The 16862-nt window shown below is 58.9% G+C and overlaps 2 protein-coding genes across 3 annotated transcripts; one reads left to right on the top strand and one right to left on the bottom strand.

Moving 5' to 3' along the window:
* Positions 1–124: 124 nt before the first annotated feature.
* CDH24 (cadherin 24) lies at positions 125–10582 on the top strand. Of its 2 annotated transcripts, none has more exons than XM_059913856.1 (13): positions 125–227; positions 1776–2079; positions 2260–2554; positions 2746–2865; positions 2942–3109; positions 3279–3466; positions 3814–4067; positions 5269–5405; positions 7793–7914; positions 7998–8109; positions 8472–8720; positions 9244–10260; positions 10351–10582. In XM_059913856.1, the coding sequence occupies exons 2-12, from the start codon at positions 1879–1881 to the stop codon at positions 9741–9743; spliced, it is 2346 nt and encodes a 781-aa protein (XP_059769839.1). In that variant the 5' UTR covers positions 125–227; positions 1776–1878; the 3' UTR covers positions 9744–10260; positions 10351–10582. The 2 variants fall into 2 exon arrangements, with proteins under 2 accessions (XP_059769839.1, XP_059769840.1); XM_059913857.1 differs by having other exon boundaries at positions 227–312.
* A 3740-nt stretch (positions 10583–14322) lies between these two features.
* PSMB11 (proteasome subunit beta 11) lies at positions 14323–15198 on the bottom strand. Its single transcript, XM_059915636.1, has one exon. It carries the CDS (start codon positions 15196–15198, stop codon positions 14323–14325), a length of 876 nt encoding a protein of 291 aa, XP_059771619.1.
* Positions 15199–16862: the final 1664 nt, after the last annotated feature.

The following is a 16862-nucleotide window of genomic DNA, read 5'->3' as shown; positions in this document are numbered from 1 at the left end:
CGGAGGCTGGGCTCTCCCGCGCGGCGCGGAGGCGCCTAGCTCCTCCGCAGGCGGAGCCTCCTGCCCCCGCCCCCTCCGTCTCGCTCCCTTGTTCCAGCCGGGGCCGCTCAGACCTGCAGCGGAGCCGCGGCGCCCGCTCCGATCGGCTCGGGGCTGCGCCCCCGGGACCCGGCGACGGGGGCGGGCGGGGGCGCTCCCCACCGGGCTGGGCCCCTTGGCACTGCCAGGTAAGGGCGCCTGCCCTGGAGCCCGTGGTTGGGAATCCTCGGAGGGGCAGCAGGGGGCCCGCAGCCTGCGGGTGTCTTCAGAGCGGTGAGCGGTGCGCTCCGCGGCTGGGAGCCCACTGCCGGCTCCCTTCTCCCGCGCTCTACCGCTTTCCCTTCTTCCCTCGCACCTCTCTCCCTCTTTTTCCCATCTTCCTCTCCCTCGATTTCTCTTCATCCTGCCTTCTCTCTGCCTGTTTGCCTTTTCTGCCCCTTCCCTGGCTCCCCACCCCTTCTGTCTCCCTCTTGCCCTGTCTTGCTCCATCTCCTCTTCCTCTTTGCCTTTTTCTTCCTCCACCTTTCTCTCCTCTCCTGTCTTTTCTTTTCCCCTCTTTCCTTTCCTTCCCCGTTCCTTCCCTCTGCTCTCCTCTTCCCTTCCCTTCCCGCTATCCTGTTTCCCAGTCCTCTATCGCCTTCCTTCTCTTCGTCCCGCCTCCCTCTCTGGCCCCCGGCTTCCCTCTTCCCTCGGGAAGGAAAGGACTGTCAGGTGTATGTCTGCTCTAGGGGAGGAGGGGCGCAGCCACAGCCACCTGAGGGGTCCCCCTTGGAGGAGAGGGAGGAGACAGTGGTGGGAAGGGTCCTCTAGCTTCCTTCCCACAGCCCCTCCTGGCTGCCCCCTTCTCCCAGAATGAAGTTCCGCACCGGGGCGGCCTGGTCTGACCCCGGCAGCTAAAGCTGCCCCTTCCTGCTCATCACACATACTGAAAGCCCCTCTGCCCCCTCTTCCACCCATTCTCAAGCCTGGTACCCGTGACTCCTCTCTGCCTTTCAGGCACCCAGGCTACCTCCTTTGATCTCTTTCCTCCTGTCTCTTGCTGCCATTCTGTCTCTGTCTCTTGACAGTCCCTGAATCTTGGTCTCATCCTTAATCACGCTGTGTCTCTAGCCTCTGGGTCTGCCTCTGCTCCCCCTCCCCAGTCTTCAGCCTCTACCACCCCTCTTCTTTCAGCTCTGGCCCCCCACTCTGCCTCAGGAGCCCAGTCCCCCTTCAAGGACTTCAGCTAGCTGTGTGCCGGGGGGCAGGTTCTGGAGAGGCGGGGTTCCTGTGGAGGACGGACTTTCACAGGCTCTCAACCCTGTCTGAGGCTGCCCTCCTTGTCATCTCAGCCTGACCTAGGCTCCCTGAGACCACACTTCCATGAATCCCAATCCCTGGATTTTAAGCCCTTTCCCTGGTAGCCCCCATCTCATCCAGCCCCAAGCTGCATGCCCACCCTGGGAGCACAGGGGCCAGTTCGGGGTTCCAAGCCCTCCCAGCATCCCCTCTCCTATTTTCTTCCCAAGCTTCTCTACTCAGAGTTGAGTGGCAGGAGATGTATCAGCTTGGAGGGCTGGAGGTGAATACGGGCAGAGCCTGGGTGGAGGGAAAGATCAGACTGTCTGCTCTCTGTCTTAGCCTGGGTTCTGGGCAGTGGGGCGTCTGGTTCCTTGGAGGTGTGATCTTCCGCATCTAACTTTGGGGAGGGGAGGTTTAAGGGTTTTCTTAACCGTAAACAGCTGCCCATCCTGCAGGTGTGGATCCATGGGGCAGCCCCAAAGCACCTGCCCCTCTGCCCCAGCCAGCTCATGCCTCAGCACCCGGGAGCAGTGAACAGCGCCCTGGCTGAGCCCAAACATGTGGGGCCTGGTGAGGCTCCTGCTGGCCTGGCTGGGTGGCTGGAGCTGCATGGGGCACCTGGCAGCCCCAGCCCGGGCTTGGGCAGGGTCCTGGGGGGGCCCAGGACCAGCACTGCTTCGGACCCGACGGAGCTGGGTGTGGAACCAGTTCTTCGTCATTGAGGAATACGCTGGACCAGAGCCTGTCCTTATTGGCAAGGTAAGGATCAACCCCTCCCATGTCTACCCTGACCCTCAAGGCCCTGCCCTGCAACTTCATCACTTCTGCAATGACCTTGGTCCCTCAGGACACCCAACACTCCACCCAATCCTAGATTTAGACTCTAACTTTCTGTCCCTATGCTTGGAACCCGCTGCCATGTTTCCCCGATCCCTACAGCTGCACTCAGATGTGGACAGGGGTGAGGGCCGCACCAAGTACCTGCTGACCGGAGAGGGGGCAGGCACTGTATTTGTGATTGACGAGGCCACAGGCAATATCCATGTCACCAAAAGCCTGGACCGGGAGGAGAAGGCACAGTACGTTCTACTGGCCCAAGCTGTGGACCGAGCCTCCAACCGACCCCTGGAGCCCCCATCGGAGTTCATTATCAAGGTGCAAGACATCAATGACAATCCACCCATCTTTCCCCTTGGGCCCTACCACGCCACAGTGCCCGAGATGTCCAATGTCGGTGAGTACCCCAGGTCTGGACATCCCGGATCCCATCTCCTAGAGTGCCCTCACCTCTCCTTCCCCCACTGCTTTCTGCCCCAGAACCCACCTCCTGCAATTCAGCCCCGCTCATGTCTGGGTCCCGCCCATCTACCCTTCTTCCCCACTTGGCTCTGCCCCAGCTGAGCGGGGTGCCGGGGTCCCCCACAGGGACATCAGTGATCCAGGTGACTGCTCACGATGCCGATGACCCCAGCTACGGGAACAGCGCCAAGCTGGTGTACACTGTGCTGGATGGACTGCCTTTCTTCTCTGTGGACCCCCAGACTGGTGAGGATAGAGCTTGGGAGGCGAGTAGGGCGGCCGTGGGGACAGGCACCCCCTGACTTATCGTCTCTCCCCCTAGGAGTGGTGCGGACCGCCATCCCCAACATGGACCGCGAGACACAGGAGGAGTTCTTGGTGGTGATTCAGGCCAAGGACATGGGCGGCCACATGGGGGGGCTGTCGGGCAGCACTACGGTGACGGTCACCCTCAGCGATGTCAACGACAACCCCCCCAAGTTCCCTCAGAGTAAGGGACAAGTGCCCCGCCTGAGCCGCCCTTTGACCACCCCCAGCCCTACAGCCTCGGGAGAAGCCTCCCCCACCCCTCCCCCAGCCAGGCCTGGGAGAAGGACGTGCTGGGGGAGGGAGGAGGGCCGGGGACCTCTCTCAGAACGTCTCCCTCCATCCACCCCAAGGCCTGTACCAGTTCTCCGTGATGGAGACCGCTGGGCCGGGCACCCTGGTGGGCCGGCTGCGGGCCCAGGACCCAGACCTGGGGGACAACGCCCTCATGGCATACAGCATCCTGGATGGGGAGGGGTCCGAGGCCTTCAGCATCAGCACAGACCCCCGGGGTCGAGATGGGCTCCTCACTGTCCGCAAGGTTAGCCTCCCGTCTGCCAGCGCTGCGGACCCACTCACACCTGCCTCCTGCCCCACGGGACACGCTTCTAACTGGGCTAGGACAGGCTCGCTCGGGATCCCTGTGTTGGAGCTTAGAGATTATGGTCATCTCCTCATTTTTCAGATGAGAGCCTAAGGCCCAGAACGGGGGAGTAACTGGCTCAGGGCTTTGCACAGAGCAAGTCTGTGATGGAACTGGGGGCAGACCTAGAGTTCTGACCGAGTAACCTGCACCCCACCCCACCCCGACCACCGAGGCCACTGCCCCTCTGGTGCCCACCTCCCGGGTTCGCACCTGCCTCAGTCACTCCGTCTCCCTCACCACAGCCCCTAGACTTCGAGACCCGTCGCTCCTACTCCTTCCGTGTGGAGGCGACCAACACGCTCATCGACCCAGCCTACCTGCGGCGAGGGCCCTTCAAGGACGTGGCCGCAGTGCGCGTGGCTGTGCAGGACGCCCCAGAACCACCCGCTTTCACCCAGGCTGCCTACCGCCTGGCAGTCCCCGAGAACAAGTCTCCCGGGACCCTGGTGGGCCAGGTGTCAGCCGCTGACCTGGACTCCCGGGCCAGCCCAATCAGGTGAGCTGGGGTGCAGGCGGGCTCAGGGCCAGGACTCAGCAGCAGGCTGTTCCCGCCCGAGGATGTGCCCCCATTACTGCAAATCACGCTCACCTCCTGGCAGAAGTCTCCCTCGCTGCAGGCCTGGGGCCAGGGGAGGACTGGAGGACCTTGCTAGCCCCTCCCACACTCTCCACCCATCCCTCTGGGTGGATGATAGTAGCGCCTCCCAGTGGCAGTGCGAGCAGATGGAATCTCATCTGATGAGTGCGATGGATCAATTGATGGCCATGGCTATTGATCACTGGCTCAGCGCTTCACATTTTACCCGCTTGATAACATTTCCTTCTCCCAACAACCTATGAGAGTCGGATAGTAGATAAGGGGAGTAACCGTATCAGCTCCGGTTGCTTTAGAGCTGCGGTCCCCGGCCTCCTTGGCAGCAGGGACCGGTTTTGTGCAAGATAATTTTTCCACGGATGGAGGGGAGTGGGGGGGCGTTGGGAATGGTTCAGGCGGTAACGCGAGCGATGATGGGGAGCGGCAGATGAAGCTTCGCTCGCTTGCCCGCTGCTCACCTCCTGCTGTGCGGCTCAGTTCCTAACAGGCCATGGACCAGTACTGGTCCACAGCCCGGGGTTTGGGGACCCCTGCTTTAGAGGCTTCGTCCCGAGAGGTTGAGTAATTTGCCCAAGGTCGCACAGTCAGTAAGTAGCAGTGCTGGGATTCAGATCCGGACTTGTCGGCCCCAAGAAGACCCACTCTTTCCACCGCCCCAGCCAGCATCCCTGTCATAGCACTGAGGGAGTCATTCCCATTTTGTAGTTGAGGAAACAGGTTAAAAGATTTGCCCAAGGTCACACAGCTGGCCTGAGACAGAGCAGGGCTAGAACTTGGGTCCCTGGTCCCCAGAACAGAGCCCCAGAAGTCGGAAAGACAGAGCAGTGTTTACCCGACGTCACCTCTCTCTCCCTGCATGCCCATGAAACCCAGTCCCGGGCATGTTAGGACAGGTGTTTAATGCTGATGACTCCCCGGGGATATTTGTCTTTTGAGGGGACCCTAACGTGAACTATGGCTCTGGGTGCGCGTCTCTGGCCAGCTCAGGCCCTCTGCCCACCTGAGCCATGAGGCCCAGCAAGGTGAACAGAGGGAGGGAGGGGGTAGCTGCAAGCTCTGGCCCTGCCCCAGATCAGCCCCCAGACCCTCTCCATCTCCCCAGATACTCCATCCTCCCCCACTCGGACCCGGAGCACTGCTTCTCCATCGAGCCTGAAGACGGTACCATCCGCACAGCAGTGCCCCTGGACCGCGAGGCTCGTGTCTGGCACAACCTCACGGTGCTGGCCACAGAAGTCGGTGAGGAGTCCTGGGCCCCCGGGAGACCCGGGAGGAGGCAGCAGCCTCCCAGCAGAGGGGCTGTCCCTGGGGACGTATGGGGGTGGGGGAGGGCGGCTAGTGCCATCACACCCTCACCCAGCGTACAGCCATTGGGTCCCCAGCCTGCATCATCACCACCAGGCAGGCCCTCTGGTCTCCTGGCTGGGCTGGCACAGTGGGTCTGCCTGAGCATTTCCCCTCACCTTCAGTTGGCTCCCATACCTGACTTTCCCCAACCCGGAAATAAACCTAACCTTGAATAGCTTCCTGCACCCTGGGAGACCCTGCCTGGCCCACTCTCTGCTTCAGGCTGAAGGGGCGTCAGGGAGGGGCTGGGCCCCTCCTCTGGGAGCTGACCGGGGCCGGGGTGGGGGGGGGGTGCCAGGAGCCCCTCTCTGGGAAGCCCTGCCGGGAGCCCTCAAGGGTGGGGAGAGGGACCAGCTCCATGCACTGCCCATGTCAGTCACCGGTCACCAGCAGTGTGGTTCAGCCTTAGACCTCCCTCCCTTCTATGAAGCTCTCCTCACCACGCCTGCTCATGCCTCAGGGTCTCCTACGTTTGCTGTCTGTGCCCTGTTTAGGGGAGTTGTCACTGTGTGCATACATACTTGTACATGTCAGTGAAGAGCTGTATGTGTGTGTACGCGTGGGTGTGTACTTACATGTGTATGATTCCATACGTGTGGAAAATAAATATACATACATACATATATGTTTGTGAGTATACGTTTATAGCTGCATGTATGTGTATGTAGTTGAGTGTATAGAATTGTATTTATATTATTTGTGCATATGTGTAATTGGATGTGTATAGTGATAGATACAAATAGCTGTTTGTATATATTGTTTTGTGCATGTGAGTGTTTGTGGACAGATAGTGATAATTTACTATTTATTGTGTATCGGACACTGTTCTAAGTACCAAATATGGATTAATTCATTTAATCATCACCACAACTTTATGAAGAAGGTACGATTTTTTTCCCCCCATTTTAAAGGGAGGAAACTCGGGCAAAGAGACGTTAAGTAACTTCCCAAGGTCACACAGACATTAAGTGGTGGGGCCTCAGTCCCAGTCAGGCTGCAGAATCTCAGCTGTTATCTCCTCTGCCATACTGCCTCTCATATGTGTCGAATTGTATGTAGATAGGTTTATGTTTATGACCATGCAGCTGTGTGGTGGTGCATGCGTGTCTGTCCGTGCGAACATCCCTGTGTGTATTTGTGGTATATGTAGTGTGTTTGTGGCTGCCCGTGTATACGTAGCCCTGCGTGTGTGTGTGTGTGTGTGTGTGTGTGTGTGTGTATTCCCCTCAGTGTCTTCTCGTCTCCTGCCAAATCCTGCTCCCCACCCCTAGAAATCCCAATACTGACTAGCAGGCCCTGGGCCTTAACTGCAGCGAAGGAATGGACCCCAGCCCCGTCCCATCTCAGGGTATCCCAGGCCCTTTAGCCAGGCCGTCTGCTCCTCTGCCCAGGCTGTCAGCTCAGCACCTTCCCAAGAGCCAGCCAGCTCTCCCTCAACTTGGGGAAAAGACTAAAGGAACCGAGACGTTTAGCCTAGAGGAGGTGAACACTGGGGCAGGCAGGGAGGCACAATTTCCATTTTCTCTTGGACGCCATTGGCAGTGAGGAGCAAGGCAGGGTAATGGTGGGAGCCACCCAATGACGAGGGGGCCTGTGTCTGGCTATGGTACCCAGGCTGGCCTGGCTCTGCCCCTGAGTATCACGTAGCTCCTCCCTCCCCAAGGTCAACTCTAAGTGATACTCATTGCTACACCACAGCCTCCCAGACCTCTCTGATGGGGTGTGTGTGTGTGTGTGTGTGTGTGTGTTTGTGTGTGTGTGTGTGTGTCCGTCCACCGGTTTTGTGCATGGAAACGCATTCTCTGCGTCCTGGGGGTCGTGATACTACATTCACTGTATATATCGAACATTCACTTCATGTACGTTGCATTTGTTTTAAAACACTGAGTGTATATCAAATGGATGGTATGAGTGTGTTTGTATCTTTCATGGCTACTGTCTGTGTGCATCTGGTATGCATCCTCTGTCTACCTTTTCTTTATGGCACATGTACCCTGCATGTGGGTTATTGTATATGTATGTTACGGGTGCTACACTCCTGTTGAGTGTATATGGTATATATATTGCACATGTCTTGGGTACCACATGGCTGTTGTATGCACTTGTTCCATTCATTTCACAACATTGCTTGCTACTTGCATATTGCATGCATGATCTCATGTGTCCCACATGCATGCTATGTGCTATGTGTGGCATCCATGCCCACACACCCCGTGTGTTGTGTGTAACTGTGATGTGTGTGCTTGCATGGGATGTATGTGTTTGTGTTCTGGCTTCAGACAGCTCCGCACAGGCCTCCCGGGTGCAAGTGGCCGTCCAGACCCTGGATGAGAATGACAATGCTCCTCAGCTGGCTGAGCCCTACGACACCTTTGTGTGTGAATCTGCAGCCCCCGGCCAGGTGAGCCGCTGGGGCAGAGGGGTTGGGACCTCAAGACCTCTCCAGCTGCCCACTCCATACACGGCTTCTTTTCTTCCTCCCAGCTGATTCAGGTCATCAGGGCCCTGGACAGAGATGAAGTCGGCAACAATAGCCGTATCTCCCTTCAAGGTCCTCTGGACCCCGATGCCAACTTCACTGTACGGGACAACCGAGGTGGGTAGCCTCCTACCACCGTGCCCATGCCTGCTTCCCTCCTCTCCTCTACCACCCCCAGCCCTGCCCGCCTACCTGGGCCCTCCACCCAACAGAAGGTGGATGTGGTTTGGGGAGTTCCCTGGTGGCCTAGTGGTTAGGATTCTGGGCTTTCACTGCCGTGGCCTGGGTTCAATCCCTGGTTGGGGAACTGAGATCCTGCAAGCCACATGCACAGTGGGGCTAAAAAAAAAAAAAAAACACGGGGTGGATGTGGTTTTGCTCTTTGCAAACCTTCCCCACAGAAAGCTGTCTCCATGGGCTGCACCGACCTTACTGGGAAGGTGTCCCAGGAGGCGACCCAACACCTTCCTCTCCCACAGATGGCTCTGCCAGCCTGCTGCTGCCCTCTCGCCCCGCTCCGCCCCGCCAGGCCCCCTACCTGGTCCCCATCGAACTGTGGGACTGGGGGCAGCCGGCACTGAGCAGTACTGCCACAGTGACTGTCAGCGTGTGCCGCTGCCGGCCTGATGGCTCCGTGGCGTCCTGCCGGCCCGAGGCTCAGCTCTCACCTGCTGGGCTCAGCACCGGGGCCCTGCTCGCCATCATCACCTGTGTGGGCACCCTGCTTGGTGAGTCAGGCCACAGTGGGACGTAAATGTGGGGTCCAGGCCTGCAGGGTGTGTGGAGAGGAACGAGGACACTGGACATAGGGAAATCCATCCTGGGTCTTGAAGGAACCCTCATGCCTGGATTTTCCCACTGCCTCATGCATCCGAGAGAAAAGCTCTGGCCTCATATCCCTGGCCTGTCAATCTAATGACAGTCATGAGCCATAAAAACTGTTTATTGAGCCCTGACTCTGGGCCCCGTGTGGCGTTGGGCACAGCACTTGGTATTTCATCCTTTCAACAACGCTAAGGGGTAAATGTTTTCCCTCTTTTCCACACAAGCAATCTAAGGGCGAAAGAGGTTCAGAGAAGTTAAGCAACTTTCCATGGTCACACAGCGAGTAAAGGGTTGAAGTCAGGATTCAAACGAGCTTTGCCAGATGTCAAACCCAGGGCTTGCCACCCCTAGGCCGTTCTGATTGGAACCGGGCTGCCCCGTGCCTGGCCCTGCCGGCTCAGCGGCCCGTGTGCGCCTCTCCCTCAGCCCTGGTGGTGCTCTTCGTGGCCCTGCGACGCCAGAAGCAGGAAGCCCTGATGGTGCTGGAGGAGGAGGACGTGCGTGAGAACATCATCACCTACGACGACGAGGGCGGCGGCGAGGAGGACACGGAGGCCTTCGACATCAGCGCCCTGCAAAACCCCGACGGGGCCGCCCCGCCGGCTCCCGGCCAGCCCGCGCGCCGAGATGTGCTGCCCTGGGCCAGGGCGCCGCGCCAGCCCCGGCCCCCTGGCCCCGCCGACGTGGCGCAGCTGCTGGCGCTGCGGCTGCGCGGGGCGGACGACGACCCCAGCGTCCCACCCTACGACTCGGTGCAGGTGTACGGCTACGAGGGCCGGGGCTCCTCCTGCGGCTCCCTCAGCTCCCTGGGCTCCGGCAGCGAGATCGGCGGCGCCCCGGGCCCCGCTGAGCCACTGGACGACTGGGGGCCGCTCTTCCGCACCCTGGCCGAGCTCTACGGGGCCAAGGAGCCCCCGGCCCCCTGAGAGCCGGCCTGGCCCTGCCCGCCGCGGCGGGGCGGCGCACAGGCCCTCTGAGTGAGCCCCCGGGGTCCAGGCAGGCGGCAGCAGCCCAGGGGTCCCCAGGCCTTCCCGATCCCCGTGTCCCTCCTCCCCACTTCCCCAGGGCAACCTCCTCCTTACCTCCCTCGTCCTGAGTCGTCTGTTCGTCTCTCTCCAGGGATCTCTGTCTCTGTCTCTGACACTCCACCTGTCTGGGTCTGCATTGTGCGGCTCAGACTCTGAATCTCTCCGTTCTCTCACTGTGATTCCACTTTCTTGTGGCTCTGTTTTGGTCTCCCCCATTCTAAATCTGTCACTCACGGCTCCCTCTGTCTCCCGTGCCCGCACACATGCTCTCTGTCTGTCTCCTGCCCACATCTGCCCGCATTCTCTGTGGGTCCCTGTGACTGGCTTTTTGGTTTCTTCCGTTGTCCATCCCAGAAACAAAGAGAAACTTCCAACCACTGCTGCCCACCCTCCTGCAGGGGATGTTCTGCCCCAGGTCAGTGTCCCTAGACTATGTGGAGCACGGGGGTGGCCCAAAGCCCTCCCCCACGCCCCACCTGTCACTCGGGCTCTCCTGTCGTTGCAGACCTGCCCGCATGGTTCCATCCATCACTCATGGCCTCATCCTGGCTCCACTGGCCTCCAGCAGAGAGAGGGAGCCAGCCCACCTCCCAGGGCAAGAGCTCCAGCCCCCAACGTGGCCGCCTCCCTGGAGCTCTGCCCAGCTGTCAGCCGGCCCTGGGCATCCTAGCTCTGGGCATTGTCTTGTGTGCTTCCCAGGCCCCAGGGGGAGGGATGGGCAGGAAAGAGGGAGGCAGCTGGGGAAGGGGAAGAGGGAGGAAGGGGAGGGGCCTCCATCTCTAATTTCATAATAAACAAACACTTTATTTTGTAAAGCTGGAGTCCTGCTTTCCTTTCTGCACTCAGGTGTCTGTAAGAGCTTCACTGTGCCAAAGGGCTGGAGGAGAGGCCTAAGCACCCCCCTCGGCTCCTTCTCCTTTCTCCTTTGGGGGACAGTCGCTTCAAGTCCCTTTAATAGAGGAGGCTTTGGGTTGATACCATTCAGGGACGAAGGAGATAATGACATGTACCTCTACCCCCACGACCTCTGGGTTCTCTGTTGGTCTCAAACTGTCCAAGGAAATTAAGATGTGGAGATCGGCCAGAGGGGAAAGTGAGAAGGAGAAAGTGGAGAAAAGGGGGAGCTATAAAAGACTGAGAGGAAGAGGAGTTCTAGACTAGGAATAAGTATGGGTGGGGAACAGCAGAGGGGGGCAAGCCAGTGCCTCCTGGGGCCTGTGGTCCCAGTTGGAGAAAGGGTGGCCCAGGGCGAGGTGGCACAGTCACAGTGGATCTGGGGCCTGCTGCCCCACCTTTAATTCTTCCCAGTCTCTGGTCTTACTCTTTGTGGGCACAAAGAGGAGGGAGAGGGACCAGGGAGGCGGGCTGTTCGAAGGGCTGAATCAAAGTCAGCTGGGGTGGGAGCCCAGCGGGCGGCCAGCATCTCTCACCGTGCACTCCCTAAGCAGAGAAGGGGTCCACCCGGCAACCAGAATTAGCACCCACGCCTCATAACTCCAGGCAGGGCTCCTGGGGACTCAAGTAGATGGGTCAGGATAGGTCCTTGTGACCTTCCCCTCCAAGTGCGGAGTGCTGATAATCAGGGACGGCTGCTCTAATGGGAAGATGCCTTCTTGTACCTTCCACGCCGTTTGGTTAGGGCAACCAGGCGGTGGGAGGACAAGGACCCTGCTCCGATGCTGGCATTGTCACTGACTCTGCTGGAGGCTGGCATTGTCATTGACTCTGCTGAAGGCTGGCATTGTCATTGATTCTGCTGAAGGCTGGAACCGGGCCCCTGCCTGCCTGAAGGCCTGAGTGAGAGCAGACTGTCTGCCCCTGAAGGAAATGATTAGGAGGCAGCACTCCAAGCAGGGTGCCAGAAGAACAAGTCTTCCTGTTCAGGGCTAGATCCACCCCTTTGGTCTCCCCTGATGTCTGCATCAGGCCTTCAGGAGTAAGTGGAGAAAAGGAGGGATTGAGTCGTGGGCCGCCCCTGGGTAGTGAGGGGTGCGTTGAAGTGGGATGCAGGCCTTTGCCTGCTCTCCCAGCCCTTCTTAACACCCTCCTGAGGTCCTCCCCAGCTCATTAAGCTTCAAGGAAAACAATAATGTAGGGAAACAGGCTTTTCAGCTAGACCCTCGGGCTTATCTCTGGTCTTAAATACCTCACCATTGGAAAGACAGAATCTGTCAAAGGGAGTGAAGAAGGGCAGAACCATGGAAGGAAAAGAGGAGAGAGAGAAGGGCAGAGGTGATGGGAGAAGGAGACACAAGAAGAGTGGGGCTCCCCCCCTGTTATGCCCTCCCTATCTGGGTTTAATCCTCCTTCCCTGATTAATGAGAAGGGGAGGGGCACAGAGTGTTCCAGGGGGTGAGCCGCATGTGGTTCCCAGGGAGCGTTGGGCTGGGCTCAAGTGGCACCCCCAAGCTAGCCCGCCCCTCCCTCCCTGCTTTTTCTCACCCCTGGGGCTTCAGGACAGGGGTGGGAGGATGCAGAAGTATCGAACCAGTGGGGTGAGCCTGCCCCCCCCCCCACTCTGGACCTCTTTTCCCCAAAAGAAGTGATAAGGCCCGTCTTTCTCCCTGATAACTTCCAGCCTGTTTCCTGTCTCTGCACATAGGAACTGCACGTGCATCGCCTATCCTGGATCACTCACATACAACAGGTCACAGACCCACACTCACCTCTGCATGTGGAGGTGCCCCCTCTTATGTCTGAGTCAATCAAACACTTGAACCCTGGGCAAAAGCTGCCCTTCCTCCTGTGCTCCTCCAGGACCAAGCTGGCCTAGGGGTCCCTGACCTCTAGTGATCATTCCCAGTGTCCTGCACCTCCTCTCCTGAGGCTGAGGAGTGGGTGAGGGATGAAGAATTGCTATGGAGGCCACCAGCCAGATTCCCAGACCCTGGCTCGAAGCCTAGTCCTCCTGTACTGAGCACCTTTCTGTGGCCCCCCTCCCGCTGACCACTTCCCCCCCTCTTCCCTACTGCTTTCCCTCCTGGGACTCCCTCAGCTTTCTTCCCTCCTCTCCCATCATCCCCTGAAAGCCAGAGCCTGCTGGGGCTCCTCTGTCTGGCCAGCTCCTGCCTGGAGGAATTCTTAGCCTGAGGTGCAGGCTTGGGGCTCACGACTGGCCTGGAGGCTGGGAGGAGGGGTGTCCAGGAGGGAGGAAAGGTACTGTTCATCTTGGGATGGAAGCTGTAGGAGTGGGATAGAGAAAGAAGGTTCAGGAACCTTCAGGTGCCACCTCCTAGGCTGACCCTGCTTTCCTCGCTCACTTGGCCTGGGGAGGGGAGGGCGGGGCGGCATCCCTCCTGGAGCTGTCAGCCTGCATCGCCAAGTCAGGGCTTACAAGGGAGCGGCAAGGGGACAGGAGGGGTGGGAAAGGCTGTGCTAAGCCAGCACAGCCACTTCTCTCTTTTCTTCATGCCCAGAGGGAGCTACTGGAAAGGGAGGCTGGAGAGAAGGCAACGGGACAGCGGGAGGAGAAGTCGGGCAACGGCCATGACATGCCTGGAAGCCAGAGTGCAAGGGAGGGGGGGAGTGCCTGGGGCGATGGCTCGGGCCCTGACAAGCGGGGGTGGGGTGGGGGGTAGAGGGGCCTCAGTGGGGGCTGCTTCCTGGGCTCAGCCCTCCAGGCCCTCGGGCTCCTCTGGGTTCCTCCTTCCCTGGCCACCAGGCAGGGGCACGGCCCAGCTGCTCTCTTCCCCACATCACTCCCCAGACGCCTGGCAGGAAGAGGCCCTGGGAGAGAAACTGAGTTGAACGAGCACAGCCTTGGAGCGGAAGGCCAGGATCCCAGCATCATCTCTGCACTGACTGTGTGACCTAGGGCAGCTCACATGACCCTTTGAACCTGTTTCCTCTTCTGTCAAGTGAGGATCACTTTTACCTCAAAGAGTTATCATGAAAACTGCATTCAGTAAAGGAGTTTGCCTCATAGTCATTAGGGTCAAGTCAGGGAGGAGGGCGGAGAAGAAAAGCAGATGTGGGAAGCCCATCACCACCCCCAGGTGTGCATGCTGCACTGTCCCTGTCCCTTCCAGCCTGGGCCCTCTGGGCTACTGTCCCCACCTCATTCCCCTCCAGCCATCTCCACTCACCAAGGTGAGAAAGTGGCAAAGACTCTGAAGCTGAGCTAAGAACTAAAATGAGAGGAAGAGAGACTGGGGATAGGATGGGAAAAAGCAGAAAGGAGGGTGGCAAGAAAAGAGGGTCTAGCACCTAGCACAGCATCTGGCGTGCAGCCGGTGCGCAATAAGTACTTGCTGAAAGAGGACTCAGTGCTGAGAAGGAGGCTGGATCAATCTATTGGGCGCCAACAGGAACATGTCGGAGAGAGCCGTCGATGGCTCCAGGAGGAGAAAGGGATGGAGACTTGGAACAAATGAAGCCGCAACCCACAAGAGCAGGAGCCAGACACCGTGAGTCTGCCCCCCTGCGGTCCCATCTGCCACCCACTCCCTGGGCTGGACCCTCCAGGTCCTGCTGCTGCTCACAGTGTCTCTGCGGGCATCCTCAAGTCCCCCGGGGCTGGCGCCACAGACGGTCCTCCGCCTTCACCGGCTCTGTTCGGGGTGGCCTCCTCCTCCCGTTCCTGCTCTGGCCCCGGCCCTGGGAGCTCCCGCAGTTCCGAGTACAGCACCCAGGCATCGTTGCGGGACACATATTCCCATCCACTCTCCCGCACGTGGAAGAGGTCCACGGAGCCCCCCGAGTAGGCATCACGGTGGGTGGCATGGGCCACAGCGTGGCGGGCCAGGGCGTAGGCTTCCTGGGTGCTCATGTCATAGCGGTAGCCGCCATCTAGCACACCATAGGCATAGGGAGATCCAGAGCCCACCGAGAAGATGTCCCCCTGCAGGCAGGTGCCGTCGCTGTAGACGTAGAAGAGGGCAGGGCCGGAACGGTCCCAGCCGCACAGGGCAGTGGCCACGCACAGATCCAGCCCCCGATAGCGCGACATCATGACTGATAAGAGTCTGGCGGCGCCGGCCACGCTGGGCAGCTGACCCTCCCTCAGTTCCCGCAGCCGCAGCTCCCGCTGTAGCACCCGGTACCATGTGACGCAGTCGGCCGAGGTGCCAGAGGTGGTGCCCAGGAGGTGCCGATGCACAGGGATGACCTTGCGTGAGGCTGGACAGGCCACGTAGTCGCCACAGGAGGACCGCGTGTCAGCCGCGGCGATGACTCCATGGCGGAAGCGGAAAGCCAGGGTGGTGGTACCATGGGCCAGCCTGGGGCCATGGATCTGCAGGAAGGTTTGAGGGTCCCAGCCCTGGGGCACAGCCCAGCCACTAGCCTGAGGCAGGTGAGGTGAGGCTTCTCGGGTGTCGGGGGCCTGCCACTTGCACACATCCTGCAGAGCCATCCCTGGGGTCCAGCGAAGGTTGGAAGGAGCAAGGCAGGGATTTGTGAGCTGGGTCAGGCGGAGGAAGAGAGACAGCAAGGAGGAGCTGGGCTGCAGCCAGAACCAGCTGGGAAGGCGTGTGATCTGTGGCTTCCCTTCTCCCTAACCCCAAACCAGGCTTTGGGACTGGCCGATGGAGCAGTGCCCTGTCCCTCAGAGGACTGCTCAGGGGAGACAGAATGAGGCCAGTAGAGTCTCCAGCGCTGGGGAGACGCTGCCCGTGACACAGCCGAGCGTCATCCAAGGAGTCTCCTGTCTGTCATCCTCCAAGCACCTGGAGTTGGGTGGTGGCTGGGTAACCGAAAAGGAAAGGGGGCGCCAGTGGAAGGAGCAGAGCTGGGTTCCTCTGGGTTTTCCTGTGGGGGGCCCTGGGCGCGCAAAGATGAATAAGGCCCCGACCCTGCCCTGAAAGGGCTCCCAGCCTAGGGAAAGGTGGAGACAAGTCAGCGCAATGGCACAGTCAGAAGAGACTGCCATGGGCGTTCCCCGGTGGCCTAGTGGTTGGGATGCCGGGCTTTCACTGTTGTGGCCCGGGTTCGATCCCTGGTCGGGGAGCTGGGATCCCACAAGCTGCGCGGTTTGGCCAACAAAACAAAACAAAACGGAATAGATTGCCATGGACCCACCGTGGCAGGAGTCCCTAATGCTGGGTTCTCTCTTCCGGGGTGCGGGATCGGGGAGCTATGACGCTGAGCTCACAGGTTCACCTCATGGTCAAGGTGAGGAAAGAGAAAGGGACTGGGGTAAGGACAAAAGAGACAAGAGCAGGAGAGCCTGGTATGGGGTGCTCAGATAGCTTCAGAAAGGCAGAGTACTGAGGGGCCAGGTGAAGGGGAACTAGAACCTGGAGATCTTTCTCTGCTTTGGGGGTGAACATGAACTTCCATCTGCATACAAACGTGGCACTACTGAAAGTTCTCTGGCAGTATAGCTTCTCTGACTGGTGTTAAAGTTCTGAGGATGTAGCTGAAAGGCTCTATCGGTCTCCCTTCTGCCCAATAGTTCTCAATGGCAAGAGACTGGTTTGTGGTTCCAAGGCAGGAGAAACAACGGACTTTGATGCCGTAATGCTGAGTCTAAGTCTTAGATCAACCAAGGGTGGACCCTGACAGCTGGCCCTTCAGAAACATAAAGTAGATTGGGGCAGAGTGACAAGCTACAGCTACTTGTCATATGGAGTATGTTTTACTAAACATTACGGCTCAGAGAGGTGCCATGGGAAGGGGTTTATTCAAAGAAACAGACGTACATGCAAAGGAAAGAGCCCGGACCCTCCAGACATCATAATGCTGAGGCTGTGGCATCATAGTTTCCTGGAGTCTCAGTACTAAGGGCAAGTGTAACATGTCAGGGGAAGACTGGAGAAACCAGGAAGTCACACAAAGGTCCAACTAGTCCTTCTTTCTTCCTTGGTGTAGGACCACATGGGAATCTTACTGAAGAGATAAGAACGTCTCCTCTTACTAACAACTAAGTCTTAGACTATATATGGCTGGATCGCCACGTCTCTAAGTCAGGCCATTATTAAATCAGATCTGTGCAGGTGAGTGGCCCAGGAGTTGGCCACCCACCAGTCTCCCCCTCTAAACTTATCCTCCACACTGACATGATTTCCTAAGGTATCA

This window comes from Balaenoptera ricei, chromosome 2 (genome assembly GCF_028023285.1).
Source record: "Balaenoptera ricei isolate mBalRic1 chromosome 2, mBalRic1.hap2, whole genome shotgun sequence".
In the NCBI taxonomy this organism is placed as follows: Eukaryota; Metazoa; Chordata; class Mammalia; order Artiodactyla; family Balaenopteridae; genus Balaenoptera; species Balaenoptera ricei.
Note: the sequence above shows the minus strand (reverse complement) of the source record. Positions and strands in the feature narration are given on the sequence as shown.

Excerpts from the sequence above, each read along its gene's own strand:
- PSMB11 (XM_059915636.1), bottom strand. The coding sequence starts at position 15,198 with ATGGCTCTGCAGGATGTGTGCAAGTGGCAGGCCCCCGACACCCGAGAA.
- CDH24 (XM_059913856.1), top strand. The coding sequence starts at position 1,879 with ATGTGGGGCCTGGTGAGGCTCCTGCTGGCCTGGCTGGGTGGCTGGAGC. Across the intron at positions 2,080-2,259 it reads AGCCTGTCCTTATTGGCAAG|CTGCACTCAGATGTGGACAG; the intron begins GTAAGGATCAAC and ends CGATCCCTACAG. Across the intron at positions 3,467-3,813 it reads GGCTCCTCACTGTCCGCAAG|CCCCTAGACTTCGAGACCCG; the intron begins GTTAGCCTCCCG and ends CCCTCACCACAG.